Source organism: Oncorhynchus kisutch, linkage group LG20 (genome assembly GCF_002021735.2).
Source record: "Oncorhynchus kisutch isolate 150728-3 linkage group LG20, Okis_V2, whole genome shotgun sequence".
Taxonomy (NCBI): domain Eukaryota; kingdom Metazoa; phylum Chordata; class Actinopteri; order Salmoniformes; family Salmonidae; genus Oncorhynchus; species Oncorhynchus kisutch.
In genome coordinates, this window is record NC_034193.2 from 39,510,965 (window position 1) to 39,538,546 (window position 27,582).

General features: G+C 42.7%; 2 protein-coding genes across 3 annotated transcripts in view; one reads left to right on the forward strand and one right to left on the reverse strand.

The window, feature by feature from the left end:
• The first annotated feature begins 306 nt into the window (after positions 1–306).
• On the forward strand, positions 307–8,860 carry LOC109865659 (integral membrane protein GPR137B). Its single transcript, XM_020453994.2, has 7 exons — positions 307–1,116; positions 3,303–3,352; positions 3,460–3,682; positions 4,419–4,568; positions 4,783–4,911; positions 5,269–5,390; positions 6,142–8,860. The coding sequence occupies exons 1-7, from the start codon at positions 658–660 to the stop codon at positions 6,251–6,253; spliced, it is 1,245 nt and encodes a 414-aa protein (XP_020309583.1). The 5' UTR covers positions 307–657; the 3' UTR covers positions 6,254–8,860.
• LOC109865658 (ERO1-like protein beta) overlaps positions 7,559–27,582 on the reverse strand; it is a 38,241-nt gene continuing 18,217 nt past the window's right edge. For both annotated transcript variants that reach the window (XM_020453992.1, XM_020453993.2), the window contains exons 5-16: positions 20,612–20,694; positions 20,364–20,437; positions 19,350–19,470; positions 17,659–17,705; positions 17,089–17,103; positions 16,950–16,976; positions 15,952–16,044; positions 15,290–15,536; positions 14,888–14,957; positions 11,234–11,320; positions 10,070–10,203; positions 7,559–9,685 (exon numbers count right to left, since the gene is read on the reverse strand). In XM_020453992.1, the coding sequence (XP_020309581.1) occupies positions 9,625–9,685; positions 10,070–10,203; positions 11,234–11,320; positions 14,888–14,957; positions 15,290–15,536; positions 15,952–16,044; positions 16,950–16,976; positions 17,089–17,103; positions 17,659–17,705; positions 19,350–19,470; positions 20,364–20,437; positions 20,612–20,694 (1,059 nt within the window). In that variant the 3' untranslated portion in view covers positions 7,559–9,624. The remainder of the gene's footprint in view (positions 9,686–10,069; positions 10,204–11,233; positions 11,321–14,887; positions 14,958–15,289; positions 15,537–15,951; positions 16,045–16,949; positions 16,977–17,088; positions 17,104–17,658; positions 17,706–19,349; positions 19,471–20,363; positions 20,438–20,611; positions 20,695–27,582) is intronic.

Below are 27,582 nucleotides of genomic sequence, written 5' to 3' on the forward strand. Positions count from 1 at the left end.
CTCGGTGTATAATAGAATTGTGGGTATATTTGTGGACAAAATTCTTACACAACCAAATGGTTAACTGACATATTCTAAAAGCACCCACCATCACTGATACATCCATTACACAACCTTCAGTGTGGATGGAGGAAATAAGAAATTAGGAGGGGAAAAATGGGGGAGGGGCGACAGAAAGACAGTTGGCACAGACTGCATGATGATGCTGTCTATGACGAAAGAGGGGGATGGGAGCAGATGACAGGTCCCTCCAGCACGTAGTCTAAGGTACAGTCAGTGCACCTATCCCTCGCTCCCTCCCACCTCTCTCTCGCGCTCTCTTTTTCTCGATCCATCTGTACCCTCCCTCCATCCTCTTCAAATGCATCACAGCCTCCTGCCGAGCCCTCGGCCACTGAAACGCTCCGAGCCACGGTCATGTGACATCAGCCTCCAACCACTCTCCAAGGAGCACCGGCAAAAAGAGGGGAGTGTCTCTTTTCCCCCTCTCCTCCCTCCTTTGTCTCCCTCCCTCTCACTGAGTCAGACAGCAGGGTTGTGTGTCTGAAGCAAAGGCTCCATGGAGGAGAGATATCGTCTCTACCAGCGATACATTGCCTGAGAGAGACAGAAGAAAAAAGGATTCCCTTCTTTCTCTCCCTCGTTGAGGAACAGAGGATGAATGGAGAAGCGATGGACATGTCCCTGGAGTCATCATCCCTGATGGTGGAGCAAGGCACCGTCGGGGGGGTGTCAGCGGCACCAGAACCGGCATCCACAGCAGCAGCCGGTAACGGCTCCCTGCCTCCTCCGCCCACCATGGCCCCGGCCATCCCGCCCTACGTCAAGCTTGGCCTCACCGTGGCCTACACTGTCTTCTACTCGCTCCTCTTTGCCTTCATCTATGCCCAGCTGTGGCTGGTGCTCCGATACCGCCACAAGCGCTTCAGCTACCAGACGGCATTCCTCTTCCTGTGTCTGCTGTGGGCCGCGCTGCGCGCCCTCCTCTTCTCCTTCTACTTCCGCGACTGCGTCACGGCCAACGCGCTGGGTCCCTTCACCTTCTGGCTGCTCTACTGCTTCCCCGTCTGCCTGCAGTTCTTCACGCTAAGCCTCATGAACCTCTACTGCGCCCAGGTGAGGGTGGGCTCCCAGGGGCCACATTGAGGGAATGGGGGGTCTCAGGGGGCCACAAGGCCCAATCTGCCCTTTTTTTTAGTCTCAGTGTCTAGGTAGTAGTTCAGAGTATTAATATGAATATACATTGATGTGTGAGTCTTGTGTATACAGAATAGCTGTGGACTGGTATTTCTGATTTTGCTGAAATGGTGGCATCCCCAATAAGGGGGATATACAATCCTATGGGGAAAGCTCCCCTAGAAGAGGTAAGTGGTGGGAGGGTTGTGAAGGCAGTGGGGTGGAAGGGGCATCTCAAGAAAAAGACAGGAGGGTAAAGGTATGAAGGCCCGGCAAAGGAAGATTAGTAACGTTTTCCTTATTTAATAGCTTAGCACAGCCACCTCATTGTGCAATGTGCACACAGCATTTAGAAATTATATATTCATACAACTAGTTATTTACAATATATCATAGCGGGCGTCGTGGTGAGGTGTGGGCAATACGGGTCAGACAAGAAGTCATGCTGCTTTTAGATACACTGAACAAAAATATAAACGCAACATGCAACAATTTGAAAGATTTGACTGAGTTACAGTTCATTTAAGGAAATCAGTCAAATGAAATAAATTCAGTGGGCCCTAATCTATGGATTTCACATGACTGGGAGTATATATATATATATATATATATATATATATATATATATATATATATATATCTCTCTGTTGGTCACAAATTCCTTAAAAAAAAAAAAGGGACGTGGATGAGAAAACCAGTCTAGTATGACCTCATGCAGTGCGACACATCTTCTTCACATAGAGTTGATCAGGCTGTTGATTGTGGCCTGTGGATATTGCCCCACTCCTCTTCGATGGCTGTGCAAAGTTGCTGGATATTGGCGGGAACTGGAAACGCTGTCGTATACGTCAGTCCAGAGCATCCCAAACGTGCTCAATGGGTGACATGTCTGGTGAGTATGCAGGCCAAGGAAGAACTGGGGTCATTTTCAGCTTTCAGGAATTGTGTACAGATCCTTGCGACATGGGGCCTTCCATGTATTATCATGCTGAAACAGGAGGTGATCGTGGCGGATGAATGGCACGACAACAGGCCTCAGGATCTCGTCTGTGCATTCAAATTGCCATTGATAAAATGCAATTGTGTTCGTAGCTTATGCCTGCCCATACCATAACCCCACTGCCACCATAGGGCACTCTGTTCACAACTTTGACATCAGCAAACCATTCGCCCACGAGACGTCTGCCATCTGCATGATACAGTTGAAACCGGGATTGATCCATGAAGAGCACGTGGTCTTCATGGACGTTACACGTGGTCTGCAGTTGTGAGGCAGATTGGATGTGCGGCCAAATTCTCTGAAACGACATTGGAGGCGGCTTATGGTATTATTCAATTCTCTGGCAACAGCTCAGGTGGACATTCCTACAGTCAGCATGCCAACCGCACGCTGTGTTGTTTGACAAAACTGCATATTTTAGCTATTTTTATTGTCGACAGCACAAGGTGCACAAGTGTAATTATGATGCTGTTTAATCAGCTTCTTGATATGCCACACCTGTCAGATGGATGGATTATCTTGGCAAAGGAGAAATGCTCACTAACATGGAGTAAGCAAATTTGTCCACACAATTTTAGAGAAAAATGCTTTTTCGTGCTAAAGATTTCTGGTATCTTTTATTTCAGCTCATGAAACATGGGACCAACACTTTAGAATGTTGTGTTTATATTTTTGTTCAGTACAGATAATTAATCATTATCAGAGGCACGTAATTAAATGAGATTTTTTTCACATCAGCAGTTGTCACAAAGTGCTTTACAGTTACCCGGCTCAGACCCTAAAGAGCAAGCAAAGCAGAAGCGAAAGCACAGGGCAGGAAAAACTCTCTAGGAGGAAGGAAACCTAAAGAGGAACACGGCTCAAAAGGGGTGGCCCACAATAGAGACTTACACAGCCGTTGTCTGCAGACGCCAGCAATCACACACTTGCTTGACATCCTCATCCTCAAAGGGGTCCAATTTGTTTGTATTTCTTCGGGATCCCTTCAAATGTATCTAATCTGGAGACAGAATTCATTCATGAACTGGTTCTTCAGCTGAGCGGCCACGTTGTTGATTGTTTGTTGTTGTTTTCTTGGGGGAAAATGTCCAAAGTGTAACTTGCTTTCTGATGTCACCCAAAACAGGTTTACTTCAAGGCAAAGTCCAAGTATACCCCAGAGCTCCTTAAATACAAGTAAGTAGACTGAGTTTACCCCTCTCTTCCTCTCCACATACAGGACCCTCACATATTTCAAAGGCTGTAACTAGGGCCCAGAGATTTCCGTATCTTTCCTTCCATAGGCTCCCCCTCTATCTGGTCTTCTTGGCGGTTAGTTTTCTCTTCCTGGTGGTCAACCTGGCCTGTGCCCTGCTGGTTAAGATGACCGCCACCGAGGTCAAGACCATTGTCCTGGTCAGAGTCACCATCAACGATACGCTCTTCGTGCTCTGTGCCATCTCGCTGTCCGTCTGCCTTTACAAGGTGGCTAAGATGTCCCTGGCCAGCATATACCTCGAGTCCAAGGTAGGACCTCAGAACTTGTAGATCAGGGGCTGTATGTATCAAGCATCTCAGAGTAGGATTGCTGATCAAGGATCAGGTCTTGCCTGTCCATGCGATCCTAAATCAGCACTCCTTCTCTGAGACAATTGATACATACAGCCCCAGACTTCCATTAAGAATTACTAAGTCTGCTTCATGCTTTTCTGAAAGTAGGACACAAAGTTTTCTATTTTATTTAACGTCTTTGTATATATTTTGGAGGTGGGAAAATGTGTGAACTCGGTAGCACTAAACGGTGAACCCTCGTAAATACTAATGCTGATTGGTATCACGTTTCAGGGAAGACCCAGATGCAGACAGTGTCGAAGTAACAAAGGTTTATTACTAGAACAGGGGGCAGGCAAAACGACAGGTCAAGGACAGGCAGAGGTCGGTATTCCAGATCAGAGTGCAAACCGTACAGAACGGCAGGCAGAGGTCAATAATCCAGTGAGATGTGACAAGGTACAGAATTGCAGGCAGAATGGTCAAAACCGGGGGAAACTAGAAACAGACAGGAGCGAGGGAAAACGCTGGTAGGCTTGACAAACAAAACGAACTGGCAACAGACAAAGGACAGGTATAAATACACTGGAGATAATGGGGAAGATGGGTGACACCCGGAGGTGGGTGGAGACAAGCACAAAGACAGGTGAAACAGATCAGGGTGTGACAGATAATAGTTCATGACCATGACCTCCCTCACCATTGGTTGCAGGGAACGTCAGTGTGTCAGGTGACATTGATTGGCGTCCTGGTGGTCCTACTGTACGCATCACGGGCCTGCTACAACCTGGTGGTGCTGGCTCTGACCGACATTGAGACCATCAACTCATTCGACTACGACTGGTACAACGTGTCTGACCAGGTAAGGATGACACGCTATCCCAGACACAGAATTAGGGAGAGAAAAGAGAGAGAGAGAGAGAGAAAAGAGAAAGTGACAGACAGACACAAACACAGTATATGTGGGACAAAAGTCAAATACATTTCGCCAGACAAAACACAGCCTAACACCAACGATCCACAAATGAGGATCCTCTGGAGGGATAAACACAAAACTGCACACTCTCTCTGTGCAGGCTGACTTGAGGTCCACTCTGGGGGACGCTGGTTACATCGTGTTCGGGGTGATCCTCTTTGTCTGGGAACTGCTGCCAACCTCCCTGGTGGTTTTCTTCTTCAGGGTCCGCAGGTTGCCACAGGACAGGGTGAGTGTGTGCTCCGGTGACAAGGAGGAGAAGCTTGGAAATGTTTGAATGATTTGTAAAAATGCTTTCATTTAACCAGCCCGCTGTTTACCAGCTAGTTGTTTCATCAGTAAATACCTAATAATTGCATTGCACTTACACTTCGGTTTCATTGAGATTCATTGAAGCTAGCATCACTATTTAAGCTAATACCATTTGACACCAATTGTGTTCAATTCTGAGATAAGTACCAGAAAGTGTCCGTTGCTACTACATAGTTTCTTATTGAAATCACCAGGTAAGTACCAGCTTAAACTGGGCTCTTAAATAAAGCGTTACCGATTTCTTTATCTTATTCGGTACGCTCTGTCTTTGCAGAGTGGATCAGGGATCCCAAACCACGTGCTCTCTTCCAGAGGTTACTTCTTTGACAACCCCCGTCGGTACGATAGCGACGATGACCTGGCGTGGAGCATCCCTCCTCAGAACAACTCAGCAAGGTACAGTAGTGTCAAGACGGGGATAGGTTACTTTCGAGTGTTTTTAGATTTAAAAGATATACTGAAAGATAACTACACTGAACCAAAATATAAACGCAACATGTAAAGGGTTGGTTTCATGTTTCATGAACTGAAATAAAAAAGATCCCAGAAATGTTCCATTTGCACCAAAACCTTATTTCTCAATGTTGTGCACAAATTTGTTTACATCCCTGTTAGAGCATTTCTCCTTTGCCAAGATAATCCATCCACTTGACAGGTGTGTTATATCAAGAAGCTGACTAAACAGCATGATCATTACACAGGTGCACCTTTTGCTGGGAGAATTGAATGTTAATTTCTATACCACCTCTGTTGTTTTAGAGAATTTGGCAGTATGTCCAACAGGCCTCATAAATGCAGACCGCGTGTGTGGCGATGGGGTTATGGTATGGGCAGGCATAAGCTACAGAAAACGAACACAATTGCATTTTATAGCTGGTAATTTGAATGCACAAAAATGCTTTGAGATCCTGAGGTCCATTGTGAGGCCCATTGTTTTTTTAAAAGTTATCAGTGACCAACAGATGCATATCTGTATTCCCAGTCATGTGAAATCCTTAGAGATTGGGGCTTAAGGAATTTATTTAAATTGACCAATTTCCTCATGAAATGTAACTCAGTAAAATGTATGAAATTGTTGCATGTTGCGTCTATTTTTGTTCAGTATAATAATAGTAACTCAAAGATTTGTTTATCTTTTGTGCCATAGCCTAGTTACAGACTGCTACGACTGGGGCAGCCGCAACAGCAGTTTCACTGTACAAACGGGGACGGACGAACAACGGTTGGCACCGGTGACGGGAGAGCTCCATCCATACTGAGACTTAAGTCCAGGGTAGGGGGTCAATTCCATTTCAATTCATTCAAATTCAGAATTTTCCAAATTGAAAAGCAAAAAAATGGTATTGACCCTAACTCTGAACCAGTCCACACTGCACTGTACAGCACCACAATGCACTTTGTAAACTTTGACACTTCTTGACAGCATCTGTATTTTGTCCATCAGCCACCGTATTGCATTAGTCACTTAGTGATAATGTAGACCAGTGGTTCCAAAACTATTTAACTCGGGGGGGCCCCCCTTCCATCATTGGGGAACATCCCGTTAGCCGACATGGGCTAGTTGATCTGGACATTTCTGACAAGTTATAAAATAGCGCTACGGTATTCAATGACTGACATGACAAGAGGAAAACTGATGATACACTACCCAAAATTGTGCCTTGTGCATTCTACTATAACAACTTTCAAAATTAAGTTGAAAACCAGACTGAGTTCCTTAATTTTTTATTTTTTTAACTCTGCATCCCCCTGTCGACCACCCCACAGTTTGGGAACCAGCTAGACATTTTAGAAAGTCATCTAGAAAACCTGTGAAATAAACCCATATAATAAGATAGCACTAAGTCATGCACAAACATATACATCAAGGTAGTTAACCTTAGACAATATCAATATACTAAAGCCTGTATAGAACAATGACACAAATAAACAAAATCATGTCATATCTATATCCACAGTAAATATGACTATGAACATACATTAATTTATTGGCGATGTGATGGTGAAAAAGATGGATTCTATATTTCTAACAGGAAGTTAATGTAATGGAGAAAGTTTCACTGATCAGATGCTCTATTTATTTTGTCTGCTTTTGTCTGGATGTATCGTGATCGGTATTGACACAACCATGAATAAAAGGACATTGGGGTGTGACACTCAATGTGAGGATATCCTACGGTTCTTGATTTAGTCACTAGATGAAACTGAATTGTACCCCAACATTGTCTACAATTTACTTTATGATAGGAAAGGTCAGAACAAGTCCCAATAACAGAACCCTTTTCATGGTTTATTGGTAAAAATGACTTACAAATATTAAATTAAGCGTCTGGAGCAGGTGTATTCAAATTTTACCTTACGAGGTCCAGAGCCTGCTGGTTTTCTATGAATTAATTGCACCCACTTAGTGTCCCAGGTCTAAATCAGTCCCTGATTAAGGGGGAACAATGGTTTTGAGGGGTATATAGTATACCTTTCTGTTACGGTGAGGTCAAATAGTATTGTTCTGAACGTGTTTGTACATAATGGATCATGGTACAAATCTGAAAAAGATGCATAAAAAGTTGAATGACAACCAGAAATATTTATTCCTCTGTTCAAATAAATATAATCAAACAAGAATACACATCAATACAGGTGCAACTAATTATATAATCATACAGCTTTGAAAAAAGTTGTCATTTTCCTTTTACAAATAGTACAACTTTCTGGGTATTCTGAATGTTAAAGGCAGAGAGGAGAAAGCAGAAGAGCGTGGAGATCATTGGAAACAAAATGGTGAATTTCATCCAAGAAAGCAGGCTCAAGCTTTTTTTAATGATTTTTTTCAAAACAGTTTTTTTGAACTTAAGGCAGACAAGTGGATTGCACAGGACTTTCTGGGGTTTTAGAAAGCATGCGAGGCCCAGACAGACACACACGCTTTTTCTCTAAGATAAAATATCTTGTCCATTTCCTTCATTTTAAGCAAAGGAACAGCTTGTTCTATCTCCATAGCATTCACATTCACGGCGACATTAGCGTTGCTGTTTATGTTAGCATAAGCATCAGCTAGCTAGCACTTGACTCAAATCCTACTTACTGGACCCCATGTCTACCTTTGTTTGGATTGAGATTTTCTTTTACAAAAATGTGATACAAAGTACTACCCAGGTATTGTCTGGCTACCAATAGTTTGATCTTTACACATAAGGCGAACCTCACTTGCAACATTTTCTACCCAATGTTACCGAAGGGGGTGATGATGCACAAACTAAAAACTTATATGGTGGAAAAACTCAAATGTGCTTTGACATGATAGAAAAGAAAAAAGGCAACATAAAATCTTTGGTCCACATGGTGAAATACCTACTTCAGACAGAAATCAAACATGTATAGTGTGTGGAACGTTAGGGCTGTTTTCCTAAAGAAGTTAAACACGCTTCATGTTATGTTTCCTTGCCACGATACTAACGAGTATCGCCATACTGGTATCGTCCCAGTCCTGAAGGGCAAGACAGTATAAAAAGGTTGTGTGACGTTAAATGCCATTACGTGTATCCATTTTGAATTGATTTACATGGCAAGCTCACCAAGACACCCCAGTGAACTTAACCCATCACGGGGGAACAAACCCCCCCTGCTTGTTTCGAGTTGCTTCTACTCACACCATTGGCTACATTCTCCATTATACTTTAACAGTACTCTTCTCCAACATGGCAGCTTCACAGCATGACAGCTTATTTAAGTGAACTATGAAACAAATACTGGCGTGGCTTTTCATTGCCATGGAAACACCTCTTACACATTTGGGATTGCCATCACCCTGGCTAGTCTCGACTTTCATAAAACCAATAAAATAAGAATAAAACACCAGGAACCGTTCTGCCACCAAATACAATAGGTATGAGAAAAGTAATGCAAGCGTATCGTGGTCGACAGATACCTAATCTGTAAATTGTTCTTTTTTTTCCACATTTAAATGAGGCTTTATATAATATGATGTGCAGAAAGACTGGATTGCCAAATGGAGATGTTAAAACACCCCTTAAACAGCACAGTTAAAAGCACAGACAAAAGCAAAAGCAGACATAGTCGCTCACATAGACGTTATTTCAACCGATGCACTAACTCACACAGAGAAAAAGGTTACACCTCTAGGATAAGAAAAAGCAGCTGCGCTTATCAAGTTTATGCTCGTAAAAGTACGGAATGAATTCTAGTTCTCGTTATCCCTAGTTCTCGTTATCATTTAGCTGCAACTGGCGATCAACGACAAACAAGTATTCTCACACACACACCTTCAATAACACACTCGCACAGACACACACACCCACACTCACTCAAGGATGGGTTTAGCTCACAACCAATATGCCTGACAGTGTACACTTTCATCCACAAAAGTAGTAACAATGAAAGGAAACAGAGGTACAGATTTCTCAGACTTAGAGTGCCGTTGCTCTCTGGAAAGGAAGAGGAGAGAAGGAGAGTTGTACATAGAGGAAGAAGGAAGGAGGAGGGGATGGGGGTTCAGTGTCGATCCTGAAGTCCCTGAACTTGATCTTATTCTGGGTAGGAATAAGACTATTGCAGTTCCCTCTGGGTTGGCTCCACCTGGTGGCCGGGAGGTGGTAGTGCTGTTGGGGGGGTGTTACCTCTTCTCCTTCAGCAAGGCGCGGAAACTATGGAGCTGGTGGATGCTTGTGGAGAGCCTAGGGGGAGAAACAGAGAAGGGGGAGGAGATGGGGAGAGAAAGAGATTGTGAAACTATTTATGACAATGTATGCAATATTTACTACATCTATGTCATGCTAATAGTAATTTGAAATTGTGAGACAGAGAAAGAGCGAGTGAGAACGAGTTAGATGCTAACATTACTTGAATCACCCGTCATGAGGCCAACTGTGTTCATTACACACCAAAGGGAACAAAACGGACTGAAACGGAAGGACTACCTGGATTTGTCCAGCATGAAATTGTAATTTTCATTTTCCGTTTTAAAACGTTTTCCATTGTGTGCCCTAATGAACACAACCCAGTTTCCAAAGCAGTAGTATCAACCATAAAGACACAATGTGTATAAAAGTGGTATCAACCTCCCAAAGCCATTGAGCAAGGCCACTATCTCCTGGCGTGTCAACTGGAAACCCTTAGAGGGGCTGTGTTCCGGCAGGTTCTTGATCTCCTTCTCAGAGAAGAGGATCTTCAACGCCGTGCCCAGCCCTTGGGTCTGCAATGGGGGGGTTGGGGGAGCCATGGGTTAATCATGTGAGAAAGCCTGAGATCTCACACACGCCAATCCATGATCCCATGTGGTTTATTGGCAACAAGGTTTCATGAGCGTATAATTTAAATGTTTCTTAATCCTGGTCCTGCACACTTTCGATTAAACTAATCAACTCATCATCAAGCCTTTGATTAGCGGAATCAGGTGTGTTATTGTTAGGGCAAAAACAAAAATGTTCCCTGAGTCCCCAGGACCAGGACTGGAAAACACTGACCTTAAGGGCTGAAACCGCAGCAGTTTGGTGGCACCTTAATTGGGAAGGACAGTTTTATGGTAATGACTGGAACGGAATAAGAGAAAAGGCAACAAATACATCAAACACATGGTTTCCAGGTGTTTTATGCCATTCCATTTGCGCCATTCCGGTCATTATTATTAGTCGTGGCTTGTGGCTAAAACATTGTCGCCCATAAACCACATGGGAGCGTGGATTTCAATGTGCGGAGTCTCTTTTTACCTTATGAAAATATTTGATATCCAGCAAATGCTCAGAAACATTGGATGTGGATACTGGTATGTAAATATTTAAATGCATCATCAGATCGAACACTGTCCCACGAGATAGGGTACAATTCCATATCGTTTCTTTCTCTTGACTGTACTCAAAATCCATTGGTTTTGGTTATTGTCCCAAGGGTATTGTTACTGCTTATAAATGGTGCCCCTGTGTTATGTGCCGGGATCAATTTGAAATCAGAGAAGTATTCTTTTAGTTAAATCTTCATACATCAAAAATGTAAGATATATTTTCGACAGTATGTATTAAACTGAAGGAAGTTGCACTGTAATTTGCAAATTAACTAAATAACACTGATATGCAGAGAAATGAAAAATTGTCTGACCACATCTACAAATAGCACTGCCTGCCCACTTATTGCATAACAGCTAACTACTGCACAGCAAAACGGGTAACTACCGCTAAAAATAACCACATGTCCACAGAAGGCAGGACAAAAGTCCCAAAATGGCATACCTGTAGCTTCCCCCAGAGTCGACATTTACTGCAGCCCACACAGTCCATGATCCGGGAAATGTTTTTAAAATGTAGCCGGAATTCCTCCTGGGAAAACAGGGAGAGAGAGAGAGACGGGAATGTTTCAGGCTTTGCTTCCTGTAGGGGTACGAGCTAGGCTCAATGTGGATAAATAGCCTGCAAACACCTGCATTCATTCAGTATAATTTGAACAGATTTAGTCAATCAGTGCAGCTGAGGAATCAAACACACATACACTCGCACCAAGTCAGTTGTCATTAGCTTTTAGCTTAGCTATTATGACTTCATGTCAGCTTTAGAAGATGGCGCTGGAGGGGATGGCTGCCGTTTTATGGGCTCTTAAACAACATTGTATTTGTTTGTAACTTATTTTGTACATAATGTTGCTGCTACCGTCTCTTATGACCGAAAAGAGCTTCTGGACATCAGAACAGCGATTACTCACCTTGAACTGGACAAATTATTTTTCTTGAATGAGTCAGACGAGAGGGATTTACTCCAGACACCTGAACAGGCCCTCATCCCTATCATTCACAGGAGAAAGAGACTAAGGTATCGCGGAAGGAGATCGGGGTGCCTTGTGAGGATCTGGCGACGAGCGGCTAATCTGCCTTTTCCATCGGTACTATTGGCCAACGTACAATCACTGGATAATAAAGTGGACAAACTACAAGCACGTATATCCTACCAACAGGACATTAAAAACAAATATCTTACGTTCCACCGAGCCGTTGTTGAACGACGACATGAATAACATACAGCTGACGGGTTATACACTGTATCGGCAGGATAGAATAGCAGCCTCTGGTAATACAAGGGGTGGCGGTCTACGTATATTTGTAAACAACAGCTGGTGCACAATATCTTAGGAAGTCTTAAGGTTTTGCTGAGGTAGAGTATCTCATGATAAGCTGTAGACCACACCATCTGCCAAGAGAGTTTTCATCTATATTCTTTGTAGCCCTCTATTTACTAAGACAGCACTCAATGGGCTGTATACGGCCATAATCAAACAGGAAAACGCTCATCCAGAGGTGGCGCTCCAGGTGGCTGGGGACTTTAATGCAGGGAAACTTAAATCCGTTCTACCTCATTTCTACCAGCATGTCACATGTGCAACCAGAGGAAAAACAACTCTAGGCCACCTTTACACCACACACAGAGATGCGTATAAAGCTCTCCCTCGTCCTCCATTTGGAAAATCTGACCATAATTCTATCCTGATTCCTGCTTACAAGCATACATTTATGCAGGAAGCACCAGTGACTCGATCAATAAAAAAGTGGTCAGATGAAGCAGATGAAAAGCTACAGGACTGTTTTGCTAGCACAGACTGGAATATGTTCCGGGATTCCTCCGATGGCATTGAGGAGTACACCACATCAGTCACTGGCTTCATCAATAAATGCATTGATGACGTCGTCGCCACAGTGACTGTACGTACATACCCCAACCAGAAGCCATAGATTACAGACAACATCAGCACTGAGCTAAAGGGTAGAGCTGCCACTTTCAAGGGGCGGGCCTCTAACCCAAAAGCTTATAAGAAATCCTGCTATGCCCTCCGACGAGCCATCAAACAGGCAAAGCATCAATACAGGACTAAGATCGAATTGTACAACACTGGCTCCAACACTCTTCGGATGTGGCAGGGCTTGCTAACTATTACAGACTACAAAGGGAAGCACAGCCAAGAGCTGCCCAGTGACACAAGCCTACCAGATGAGCAAAATTAATTCTATGCTCGCTTCGAGGCAAGTAACACTGAAACATGGATGAGAGCATCAGCTGTTCCGGACAACTGTGTGATTACGCTCTCCGCAGCTGATGTAAGTAAGACCTTTAAACAGATCAACATTCATAAGGTAGCAGGGCCAGACGGATTACCAGGACGTGTACTCCGAGCATGCGCTGAAAAACTGGCAAGTGTCTTCACTGACATTTTCAACCTCTCCCTGTCTAAGTCCGTAATACCAACATGTTTCAAGCAGACCACCATAGTCCCTGTCCCCAAGAACACTAAGGTAACCTGCCTAAATGACTACCGATCCGTAGCACTCACATTTGTAGCTCTGAAGTGCTTTGAAAGGCTGGTCATGGCTCACAAACATTATTATCGCAGAAACCCTAAAACCACTCCAATTTGCATACCGCCCCAACAGATGACACAATCTCTATTGCACTCCACACTGCCCTTTCACACCTGGATAAAAGGAACACCTATGTGAGAATGCTATTCTTCGACTACAGCTCAGCATTCAACACCATAGTGCCCTCAAAGCTCATCACTAAGTTAACGACCCTGGCACTAAACGCATCTCTCTGCAACTGGATCCTGAACTTCCTGACGGGCCGCCCCCAGGTGTTAAGGGTACACATCCGCCACGCTGATCCTCAACACGAGGGCCCCTCAGGGGTGCGTGCTCAGTCCCCTCCTGTACTCCCTGTTCACTCATGACTGCACAGCCAGGCACGACTCAAGCACCATAATTAAGTTTGCTGAAGACACAACAGTGTTAGGCCTGATCAACGACAAGACAGCCTATAGGGAGGGGGTCAGAGACCTGGCCGTGTGGTGCCAGGACAACAACCTCTCCCTCAACATGATCAAGACAAAGGAGGACCGAGCACGCCCCCATTCTCATCGACGGGGCTGTAGAGGAGCAGGTTGAGAGCTTCAAGTTCCCTGGTGTCCACATCACCAACAAACTAACATGGTCCAAGCACTCTAAGACAGTCATGAAGAGGGCATGACAAAACCTATTCCCCCTCAGGAGACTGAAAAGATTTACCATGGGTTCTCAGATCCTAAAGGCCCTAAAAATTGTCAAAGACTCCAACCACCCTAGTCATAAAATGTTCTCTCTGCTACCGCACGGCAAATGGTACCGGAGCGCCAAGTCTAGGTCCAAGACGCTTCTAAACAGCTTCTACCACCAAGCCATAAGACTCCTGAACATCTAATCAAATGGCTACCCAGACTATTTGCATTGCACCCCCCCACCCCCTCTTTTACACTGCTGCTACTCTCTGTTATTATCTATGCATAGTAACATTAATAACTCTACCTACATGTACATATTATCCCAATTACCTCTACTAACCGGTTCCCCTGCACTCTTGACTCTGTACCGGTACCCACTGTATATAGCCTCGCTATTGTTATTTTACTGCTGCTCTTGAATTATTTGTTACTTTTATTGAACATTTTGGTAGGTCTTTTTCTTAAAACTGCATTGTTGGTTAAGTAAGCATGTCACTGTAAGGTTGTATTCGGCGCATGTGACAAATACGAATGTATTTGATTTGAAATGTACAATATGTAGGCCTACTTGCCCATATCTTGGAAGTGTCAAGTCAAGTTCAATGGACGCATCAAAATCATTACACAGTGTATAAAACCACTGTCTGTTGACCGAATACTGGCCCATTTGATTAGCCGCTCGTGCAGTGAGCTAGCACAAAAATCTGCATAGACACATCTGCTCTCCACTGTAAAAGACCCACTGTACAAAGCTATGTAAAGGACCAAACCATTGAGATAGGGGTCAAACCTATTCTAGGACTGGGCTTATGGCACATGTTAGTTAGTACTAATGTTAGTACTAATGAAAGTGAGATGTGTGAACTCACCTTCAACGTTTTTGCTTCGATCTTCTGCCCAGCAAACATGGACTTCTCGTCAAAGTGCATTGGGAAAGCTCTGGGAGACGAGAACAGGCAGTTATTTCGAAGCCAAGACAATATCCCCTCTAATTCACAAATCAAAACCGACCACTTGAACTGAAACTCATGGTCTCATTGAAGCCCTGGAGTTCAGTAGCGCGAATGATCCTTAAGACCTCAATTGGTATTGTGGCCTGGTTGGTCTAGCTGTAATGCTCTACAGTGTTGGCATAGGTTTGAATCTAGCCTACTGCCTTTTGACACAACCTCTCTCTATTGTTCTTCACTGTCACCCTCTTCTCTCACTATCTCTTCTATAAATAAATAAAATCACTTAAAAAAAATATATGTTAAAAAGAATGTACTAACTTGGTCTCGTTGAAGAACTGCAGCAGTAACTCTTTGGAGGCTTGGTCCTCTTGACGGTCGCCCGTGTACAGGTTGACGAAGGCTCGATCGAAGTAGGGCGCCACCTTGGAGAGGGCACGCAGCTCGATCAGGTAGAGAAAGTAGAGGTTCTTAAGGCGCCGCGTGCCCTCGCCCTTGGTCTCGGCTGGGTCGAAGCGCTGGCGGAACTCCTGCACATTGGGGCCCCACAGGGACTTGCCCCAGCCCTCTGACGAGAACAGAGAGAGTGAATAGTGAGGGTTACATAGACGTTGGCACGACTGATGACGTTGGGGTGAAAAACTGGGACCACTGATTTAGAAACCTTTATGAATTGATGTAACGAATAAGTAAACACACATTGAATCAGTTATAGAATGATAAAACAGACCCATATGAAAGTATTCCAATACAAGAACACTTACAAAAGTAGAGTAAATATATAGAAAATGCTAAATTGGTTTTACACAAACACCAATACTCCACACACATTACTACACCCACCACCCAAATTGCCATGGTTCGTCATCCAAATTGTCATGACCCGAGGGGCTTCTTCTATTCTAAGAATTATAATTTTATGACCGTATAACGCTGGTGACTGTTTTGACATCTATAGAGAGGAAGTGGTTTGTTTTTCCTACCGGCCAATAGATACTCTGCACACAGGTGGATGTTTATGCTGCTGTGGAGACCAGATATGAGCCGGTAGAACACCCTCTTCTCCAAACACAGACCTAGAGGGGAGGAAGGGTTGAAAAAGAGAGCGAGAAAGAGTATGTAGAGGGGTGATGGGAAGAGAGAGGGGGGAGGGAGAGGGTGAGAGAAAGAGGAGAAAACAAGAAAGCTTGAGATATGCACACACGCACACCCCTAGTTCAGAAATAGTCTGCCATCACTGTGTATGTGTGTGTCGTCGACTCAACGCATTTGAGTGACTAGAGTCCCCTCTCTTGGTCCAGTAAGTGTGTCTGCACGTCACGGGACATTCACAACAAAGGCTTATTTCATAGTCTTCTCTATACTAGAGCCAAGGAATGAAACTGTGTATGGTTTCTTTGTAGCCCACCCAAAGAGGTTTCCACCACTATTGTGTGCCTGAACAAAAACACCTTAATGAAGGCATACAAAGAGGGTGCTTTTTTTGGGCATCCTTTTCCCTATATAGTGCACTACTTTTGACCAGAGTCCCCCAAATGTAGTGCAGCACTACATAGAGAATAGGGTGCCATTTGGGACGCACAGGACACAACCTGAGAGATGTTGAAAACCCATTATACAAGAAAAAAAAGTTGGAGAGTCTCAGCTGAATTGGTTTGGATGAGAGTGGCTGTTCTGAGTGGTGTGGTTAAGGGGCATTCGACGATGACATGTAACATTGAAGTGATTCTGAAATGGACTAAATAACAAATAACTAAAATAATCCCATTCTAGTGGAATTCATTTAGAAGTTTCTACTTGTCCTGTGGCGTCCCATACAGGGAAATTTCTATAAAGTGTAACAGTGCTGAACAAAGATGTGCCACTGCTTCATTCCAAAATATATTGTGTGTTTAAAGTGAAAATAATGCTAATTTTAAACAAATAAAAGATTTTAAACAAATAATTTGATGAAATAAAAAAATTATTTAAAAAAAGTTACCTTCCAGCCAGTTGTAAAAGCCTTCGCCTGCACGGATACAAGACGACAACAGGCCTTGTGTCAGTTTGCATTCATGAAAGCATATTATAAATAGCACAATTCAATATACATAGATTAACATACATAGACTCCAACTTACCATCATCATCTCCTCCTATGGGAATGAAAAAAACACAAAAGGGAGAGGAGGACAAAGGCATGTTACACAGGCACTGTAGGCTATTAATATTACACATGCATGAGGACGCGCATGCACGCACACACACAAACCCACCCTGACTTCTGGAGGGGAACACTGTACAGTATTTACTTAGAAATAACTCATGTAACACTACAAGGAAAACATGAACAAAAGCCATGCTATCATTATTACCATCAATGATCTATTACCAGCAGGTAAGCTGATAGAGAGGACATGATCTATTACACAGAAGCTGAATATGCACACACACATCTCCGGAAATTATTCTGGAAAACTAGCAATAAATAACCATTTATATAGTTCATAATTAATATATTGGTTATTAACAATATAACAACTATTATTATAACCTAATAGTGAAATGAAAGCATGTGAATACACAGGGCAAACGTAAAACAAAACTAGATGTTGGCTTCAGATTGTAAAACACAGGCCACCCTGAGAAGAAAAATGGAGACAAGACAATCCATGATGGTGAAGGCTGCAAGCTAGAAGAGCATCCCTTACCTCTGGGCGGAACCAGCGGGTTAAGGGGCCGGTACACTGATCTGGGCCTGCAAACCACAAACAATGGACAATCAGACACTATACTCTATGGATTTATCAAAATGACATACAGTCCGGTCCATAATTATTGGCACACTTGGTTCGATCCCGAGCTGTATCACAACCGGCCGTGATCGGGAGTCCCATAGGGCGGCGTACAATTGGCCCAGCATCGTCCTGGTTAGGGTTTTGCCGGTGTAGGCAGTCATTGTGAATACGAATTTGTTCTTACAAGCAAAAACGAGCAAAAACAACACTATAAAATTACATAAATACTGAGCTATATTCTTTGTAAAAAAAAAAAAGGGAAATTATATGATTTTATACTAACACAATTGATGATTGGCATGCCTGTTTTTAATAGTATAGCACCCTCTCCTTGCAAGGATAACGGCACTGAACGTTTCTCTAAAATGCTTTGAGATTGGAGAAAGAGTTGGGAGGGATCTTAGACAATTCCTCCATACAGAATCTTTAAAGATCATTCTCCTGCTCTTATAGACTGCCCTCTTCAATTCAAAGCACAGGATTTCATTGGGGTTCAAGTCTGGAGGCAGATGGCCATTGCAAAATGTTGATTCTGTGGTCAAGTAACCATTTCCTTGTAGATTTTGATTAGTGCTTGGGTTTATAGTCTTGCTGGAAAATCCCTCAAATGGATTTTCCAGCAAGACTATAAACCCAACCAGGTTTTTTGGCACAAATGTCAGAGTAAAGTTGGTAAAGTTCATGATGCCGTTGACCTTAAAAAGGGTATCAGGACCAGTGGAAGCAAAACAGCCCCATAACATCAACAATACACCAAATTTTACCATAGGTATGAGGTACTTTATTAAATATGCTTCCCTTTTTTGATGCCAAACACCCAGCACTGGGGTGCGTGGCCAAAGAGCTCTATTTTCATGTCATCTGACCATAGCTCCGCCTAGAGTTCGATAAACGGCATTGTGACTTGGATTGGAACCGGTGCTATGGTCAAATGACATAAAAATAGAGCTCTTTGGCCACACACACCAGTGGTGGTTTTGGAAAACAGAAGCATATGCAGAAAAGTACCTTGTACCTGCAGTAAAATATGGTGGTGGATCTTTGATGAACACATGCCAATAATTATGGACCTGACTGTACATCAGACCATCGAAGAGAGGGAAGAAGCTGAAATATTTCAGCTAGCTACAGATTAGGGAAAATGTCACTTATGTGGTGTGTGTGAGTGGGCTGTGCACGAGTAGGCATGGGAGAGATTTAGTTCATCTGTGTGTCAAACTGCATTCAGGGGCACGTAAAAAAAAAAAAAAGTATTTTCTTTTTGACCTTTATTTAAGCAGGCAAGTCAGTTAAGAACAAATTCTTATTTTCAATGACTGCCTAGGAACAGTGGGTTAACTGCCTGTTCAGGGGCAGAACGACAGATTTGCACCTTGTCAGCTCGGGGATTTGAACTTGCAACCTTTCGGTTACTAGTCCAATGCTCTAACCACTAGGCTACTCTGCCACCCCGAGGCTACGTTCTGTCCCCAAACAAGGCAGTTAACCCACTGTTCCTAGGCAGTCATAAAAAAAAAAAAGAATTTGTTCTTAACAGACTTTCCTAGTTAAATAAAGTAAAAACATTTTTTTTTTTACAGATGTTGATTTTGTGTGTGTCTCACTTGAAGCAGTTCTCCTCGTAGATGCTGTTCCACACTCTCCAGGCTGAGGGGCCCTTGTAGCCAGTGTAGCGCTCCGGGTTTAGGAGCAGGTCCACATAGTCTGCATCTGGTGACGTCTCATCTGACAGAAGGTGTGAGAAAGAATGAGAGAACATTGGGAGGAATGGATAGATGAATCCCTTTCAATATTGCGACACACCTTATAAAATGTATCTTGTCAATATTAAAGGGGTATTTGTTAAAGGGGAATTTCACACATTTGCACACACTGTATACAGATTTTCTATTGTGTTATTGACTGTACGTTTGTTTATCCCACGTGTAACTCTGTGCTTTTGTCGCACTGCTATGCTTTATCTTGGCCAGGTCACAGTTGTAAATGAGAACTTGTTCTCAACTGGCCTACCTGGTTAAATAAAGCTGATTTAAAAAAAATATATATATAAAAGTTTGTTGGATGTTTTCACACCTCGAAAGTGACTGTCAAAGACCAAAATGCATTACTGCCCTGCTACACTACATGCACTTTATTTGCAGACCATGAGAAGCTCCTATTATATAAGAAGTGTGGCTTCACGAGAGTCTCGCGTTGGTGAACGTATAATCTCAGACACTCAGAAATAAAATATTTTGCAATTCCACAGACAATTGAGTCAGATGCTCGATGATGTTCTGGGGGGAGACGTGTTAGAAGATATTCTAATGACACTAGCAAAGTCTCCACCTCTCTAAAGCGTATTATTAAGCGTATAATTAAATCATTGAGAGTATAATTAAGCTCTGGTTAAAGTTTCAAGATTCGCCGCGTAGCCAGAGAACAATTTATAAAAGTGGTTCTTGCACACTGGACTAAAGTTCCACTTCCAGTGTAGCAGGTAAAAAACGTACTGTTTCTGCAACACCCCACTCTAGCACCAATGCTAGAAGAAATACACCAGCCTCAATCCCATATGAATGGAAAAGATAGGCACCGTCTAAAAAGACCATTGAAGTGGAAGAACAGTGGGCCTTTACCATCCAGCTCACAGAAGTGGTCCTGTGCGTCATCATGCCGGGCCCAGTCCTCAAAGGCCTCTTTACTATAGTTACTATAGGAGAGAGGAGGAGCAAAAGTAATACAGCAACCAAAAGCATCAGACAATGCTTTCATTCATCTGAAATAACCACTATATTTTGGAGTGTTGGTTTAGTGGTTTCTTATCAAAGCTGATGCCCATGTATGTATGAGGCCTTTTAGGGAAGTAGCATGCGTGTGCTCTTACCTCAGGGTGCTGTTAATTGCCCCCAGGTCTTGGGCTTGTTCACAATCTACTATGTCTGTGTTGGCGTTGGCCACCTGGGAATACTGGCCACAAGGATAGAAAGAGAAAAGAGCATTAGCTAGATAAAATAAGCTAACTTTAAAGTAAAAATGGGTAGCCTAAGAAAAATGCTCCATCTGGGTAGTTCAATTTGATTTCAATCACTTTTTGATGGCACCCCTTGTGATTTGAACAAAACTTTCCATACATATTTGCCCATGGTTACTTTTTGGACCTGAACGCCAAAACAGATAAAGGTGCTCAAAGTTGAACCATTTCACATGCTCTCACTACTGGTGTCCCCAAGGGCTCAGTTCTAGGCCCCCTCCTCTTTTCTCTCTATACACCAAGTCACTCGGCTCTATCATATCCTCTTATGGTCTCCCCTATCATTGCTATGCAGATAACACACAACTACTTTTCTCATTCCTCCCTTCTGACACCCAGGTGGCGACACACATCTCTGCCTGCCTGGCATATTTTGGATGTCAGTTTGGATGTTAGCCCACCCCCTCAAGCTCGACAAGACAGAGCTGCGCATCCTCCCGGGGAAGGCCTGACCGCTCCAAGACTACTCAATCACGGTCGACAATGGCACCCCAATGGTGGAACCAGCTTCCCCCGGATGCTAGGAGAGCAGAATCTCTGCCCATTATCCATCTGAAACCATACCTTTTCAAACAGTATCAGAAATAAGACATCGCAGTCTTACCCCCCCACTTGTCTTTTCCTACTAGCACTGACTTTGCTGTGAAAGTCTAAGGAAATGTACTTACTACGACTGTGATGTGGTTGTCTCAACTAGCTATCTTAAAGATGAATGCAATAACTGGAAGTTGCTCTGGACAAGAGTGTCCGCTAAATTACTAAAATGTTTGAAAAATGTAATGTGGAAATAAAATAAATTGAATATATAGGCTTGGGCGGTATACCATATATACCGGCGTACTTGGAAAAATCCATAGGATGGTTTTTCAATGCCTTTCAAAAAAAAAAAATCTTTATACATTTGAATATTTGTAGCTACTTTAAGTAAATACCTGCGGTCATCTTGTGCAATACGTTAGGAGATAAAGAACATTGCGTTCTTCATTTCACCTTATTATTTAGCTTACAGTAGTCCCCAGTCACGTGGGGTTTGTTTACAAGCACACAACGAGAGCCTTGTGAGTTAAAAGTAGTTAGCTTCTTCCAAAATCAAGCATTTGCATGGTAACAGCAGAGAATACCCTCCTGGATCAAGGGACTTGATGGCTAATATTAGTTTTGTGCATGCAACCAGGTGCTCAACTGTCACCGTTTCATCATTGCAATGTTATACAAAAAGCGGCGACAGTGTGCTGACGCCTCCCAGCTGTCAGGTAGGCTGTTTGAAGTGTTCAGCCGGCTAGATTTAGGACCCAGCAGACACCAAAGAGTAGGCTGAGTTCTTTCACTGAGTTTTAAAAAGCAAGCGGAGCAGAAATTACTACTCTTTAGTTGACTGATGTAGCTGGCAAGGTAACTGCTGTTGAATTTAGGTAACTGGTAACTGCTGTTGAATTTAACAGAAAAAAACGAGTGTTTATTCGCAGTAGTGAGCTAGTGTTGTAATTGACATGTACAGTAACATTAGCTAATATTTCATTCCCTCTCGACTGAGGTGAATGAATAAGCTACGCTAGCTAGTAGTACCTACCACAGCCAGGTCCGCTCTAGCCTCTAGTTATCCGTCAGATAGTAATAATGGCTACCTCATATCACTATCTAACAGCTGTTGTTTGTATGGAAAGGTTTTGTAGCCTCTGTTTTGTCCCGTTTCAGAAGTAAATTAACTTGGCTAGCTTTCACCAGTTAATGTACCGTTAGAGAGAGAACTGGCAAAAAGTTGGCTAACGTTAGCTATTCTTCTTCTCAATCACACTAGACCTGAATCAAACAATGAAACCACTGCCATCCAGGACCTCTATACCAGGCGGTGTCAGAGGAAGGCCCTAAAAATTGTCAAAGACTCCAGCCACCCTAGTCCATAGACTGTTGTAGCGGTATTTATTAGAGAGGGTAAAGAAAGATTTTGTTCGGGCGCCAGGCAGGTATTAACCATGCCGAAAGGAAAAGAGTAGAATAGAGAGAGTACCACTACCAGACACACACACATCAGCAGAAGAGACTGCCTAGAGTGTAGCCTGTTTACCAGATAACCAGTGGAGAGAAAAGAGAATACACACCATATAAAACCCACATCACAACACAGGGGTAACCCAAACAAGAATACCTCATACAATAATACTAATACTAATAATGGCAGAGCAATTCAACAGCAACTTCATACAAGAACGAACCCAGTCATCAACATAGGATTTGCAATCATCTGTATTATTATTTTCTAGTGGATGAGTGCATAGGGTATGAATGTGGGGGGTGTTCATCGACACAACAAAGGCCTTAAAAATGTCCACAGTCTTCACGGCCACATGTCATTAGTACACCCCACCTCAATACAGTTCACATAATATACAACTTGCAAGCAACCTACTAAAATGTCCCTCCAAACACTTCTGGCAGGGAAATAATAGTCCAGCTCTAATGAACTTCAATGGGAAGTGCATTTGAAAAATAGAGAGTCTGTTGCAGGGTAAAGCACTGGAATGAGAGGAAAGAGAAAGAGAAAAAGATGAGAGATCTTAGCTGTGGTCTTCAGGCGTGCAGGTGTACTGTCTGACTGTCCGATGGTTTGTTGGTTTGTATGGTAAAGCTTCGCAACCATGTTGCTACTAATTCATGCGATCCATAACGGGCGCGGTCCCAAACGAAAACAACCACGACCTAGAGCGATTACACCGATGATTGTGTTATATACTCTATAAACTACACACGCTGAAAACAAACAAAACTTCTGCAGCACAGCACACACAATCAAACTGTCGCGCCACCCAAGAGCCCCTCCCCAAAGAGCTGAACGAGCTCTCTTTATCTCCTCCTTCCTTACTGCTCATGCGCTCTTAAAGTGGCAGCGCACGGTGAAGGCTCCGAGCAGATTTCGCCACACTGTTCTCTCTGCTACCGCACGGCAAGCGGTACCGGAGCGCCAAGTACAGATCCAAGAGGTTTCTAAACCCCTTCTACCCCCAAGTCATTAGACTCCTGAACATCTAATCAAATGCCTACCCAGACTATATGGATTGCCCCCACCCTCTTTTACACTGCTGTTACTATTCTGTTATTATCTATGCATAGTCACTTTAATAACTCTACCTACATGTACATATTACCACGGTACCCCCTTTATAGCCTTGATATTGTTATTTTAGTGCTGCTCTATTTTTTTCTTGTTCTTATTTTTTTGTGGGTATTTTTTTAAACTGCATTGTTGGTTAAGGGCTTGTAAATAATTTCACTGTAAGGTGAAATACCTGTTGTATTTGGCACATGTGACAAATAAAATGTGATTTGTATTACTGGGCTATATCAGCCAATATGCTAGATGTAGTTTGAGGAAAGCAGAGTTGGAGAGACTTGCAATTTCTCTTTTAGGAGTGGGAAGATTTTCAGATGGAGAAATATGGGTGATCAATATTTAGGCCTATTTCTACACAATGTAGAAAACTATAGCCTAACCATAGGCTTGTTTAGGAAGTACATTTGCTTGGAAAGATAACTGCCTGTATTTTTCCGCCCATGTATAGGCTATAGCCTACTCTATTTAATTGAGACCACACGCACACCTGATCTCGCAGGTATGACTAATGAACTGGAAGCAACAAGAATGATGACAGCGACACTTGCTATGCTTTGCATAAGCCTATATGATATAGCCTACCTTTTAGGAGGATGATTTGCCGGCAGAGACAAAGAAATGGGTAACCAATACATATTGAAAATGAAAAGGCGCAACGCTCGCTCACTCACTATAGTAGCCTAACCCACGCGCGCGTTGTGCCTTTTCTTTTCAATGAGGATTACATTTTTTTGATTGCATTTCGACTTACGTTGGTTGAGCGCCCTCCACTTCTTTCCATTATCAATATTTATTTATTTACAGAAACTGTAGTAAACCAGTCTAATCAGATTGAAGTTAATTTTACATTCAAGTTAACTCCGCCCACATAGGAAGCCTACTCTATTTCAATTAGACCACACTTACTAGGCGCACTTGAACTCTCATTCCCAACTAGCAGAGGTAGGCTACTGAAGTTGAAGCAGCGAATTCTGGGTGTGTGAATAATAATAATACAAAAACATGGTTTTAATGCAATAGCCTACCTAACGCATACAAAGCAGAAAGAGGACTGATCTGTGGGACCACAAAAATATTTTCATCCCATATTAGTCTTTCTGACCACCCCCTCCAGATCGAGCCGCAATGATGTCTGTCGGGACCCGCAGGCAGCCCTCTAGTGCAGTCAGTACACAACACTATGCTCATCATGTCTTAGCAGGATCAGATGGTGACAGGGGCCCCAGCAGGGTCAGACTAGGGCTGTTGAAGTGACCGTATTACTGCCACACTGGCGGTCACGAGTCATGAAGGCAGTCAAATTCCACATGACCGTTTAGCCACTGTAATTAGGCTTCTCCAAGCTCTGATGCTGCTGCTGGTCATTAGTAGCCTACCAAACTTGCTAACTGCCTGGTACTCAGGCACTCTACTGTAACTCTAAACCACTCTGACATCAATGCAAATGTATTTAAAAATCTAATCAAACACTTCATTCCACAAGCTCATGTTGCGTAACATTTTTATAGGCTTTGCAATTGCGGAAGAAAAGAGTGATGGCCGCTAATAATTTAAAAAAGGAGGATCTCATCCTAATATTAAGCACATTGCTTATATTTACAACAGGAGAATAGCCTACCTGGCTGGTATGAAAATAAACCACGGAGAAAAGCATCCTCCATTCACTATTTAAGTGCATAGATGACATGTATTTTTTCCCACTGCCCCGGTTTCGAAACAGGTGCATGATAATGGTCCATTCTAAATCAAAACAAATGTCACACATATATTATTTTGCATATGTAAGACCAGATTAAATCAAGAAAAGTATGATGGGTGACAATACTAGCCTATCACTTGTGAATGATGCCCAGCATAAGAAACTGGCTTCTTTTTTACAACTTTTTCTAAACATAGGCCTATGGGCTAGGCTACATGAGACTGTTTTAATAAGGTTTGTATCACAACTAAAGTGGCCAAATAACTTCTTAAAATTAAGCACATTCATCTGCTTTACAGGGGGCGTAAAGCCTAACTTCCTAACACCATAAAAATAAGCAGCGCATGAGTTTCAAGTTTAGGGAAGATCATTTTCACCATAAAAATGCACCTTTATAATACAAGCTTAATTGCATTACATGCATAAATCGCATTTGCGGTCACTTTCGATAACGGTGTTTTCCGCTAATGGAACATTCATGCTTATAGCCTACTACCATGTGCGCATTGCTGCGCCTATAATGTGAAGAAACAGCATAATAGTTTATCAACATTTTGAGCTAAATGTGTTGTTGCGTCAGCCACATTGCATAAAAAGGTGTTTTGATGCTAGTGGTTGTATTAATCTGTGATCGGTCGCATCCCACAACTGTCCCAGACTATGTATGGAATATTTATTCCTGGAATAGAATAGATCAACTTTTGTACTATGGGGGACAGTAGATTGCCATAGGATAGTGCTTTTGCTGTTCGTTAGGCCTACTCATCTCTTTGGCTGACAAAGTAAATGTGGATTCTTTTTCCCAATATGCACCTCGGAATTGGATAAAGACAAGCATATGCGTCTCCAATGTGTCCATCTTCATTTGTTGCCTGTGAGAAAGACCTGATCGTGTGACGGAGAGCCATGTGAGTGAAAGGGCTTCCATTGCGCAGCACACTCAGTGACAAGGGCACAAAGCAGCACTCCGGGCCGCAAAAGGCATAGATTAAGTTAGGGTGCATTACGGCCCAGCCGTGAAATTCGAGACATTATCAAGTGGGTGTCAAATTGGGAATGAGAGACTATTGGAGTGTGTACAGCCTACGCAAAAAACAAGGCAGAGTTCATGCATGTCAAGCTACTTTTTTCCAATCATCATTAGAATCCAATGTATTAAAAATCGAAACATATAGCCCAACGTTTGTAGAACAACTAAAGTTACATTAATAACTCTAAATTAAGCATATAGGAGTAGCTATTTCTTTGTTAACCGCTCAACACAAATAGCTGCATGTGCGCACTCTCTCAAATCATTTGAAGACAATATTTATATTTTTATTTAGCTTTGTTCAATTGTATTCTTCATACTGTAAAATAATGCTAAATTAACTAGTGTAGCCCACAGCCATTTGGCATAGCCATATCAGGACCTGACAGAAGGACAACTCAGAGTAAGCTATTCTCTTCATATCATGCTTCTTCAGACCTGTCCAAAATAAATAATGGATTTATTGTGAAGATGTAGGCTATATTACATGGATTTATTAGAAGCCAGGAGATGCTAAATGTGTATTTGTCAATTACCTGTGTGACCTACAGATATTTGCTTGGCAATCACCGGCCGATAAAATTTCATGCCTGCCACAGCCCTAGGTCAGACATGTCTACGGAGCTCAGGTGAATTTTACAGTATATTAACAATATCAGTGAATGATACAAAGTTAAATATTGAATTGCTGGGTAGACCTACAGTAGCTACAGGACAGCAGCTTAAGTTTAGGTTACAGTCTGGGATCTGGGAATAATGGTGTTTTCAATTATTCAACCATTGATTATATTCTTGGATAATATAATGCATGAATGGACACCAAGGTAATTCTATGTAATGCCTCATTTTAGGAGGATCAGATGGTGACAGGGGTATCAGCAGGGTCAGGCAGCCAGGGAAGACCAGTCTGTGATGGAGGTGAGGTGCATTTTTGCAGTTGCAACACTTTATTCTCTCTGTGCAGCAAACACCGGACCAGCCAGATG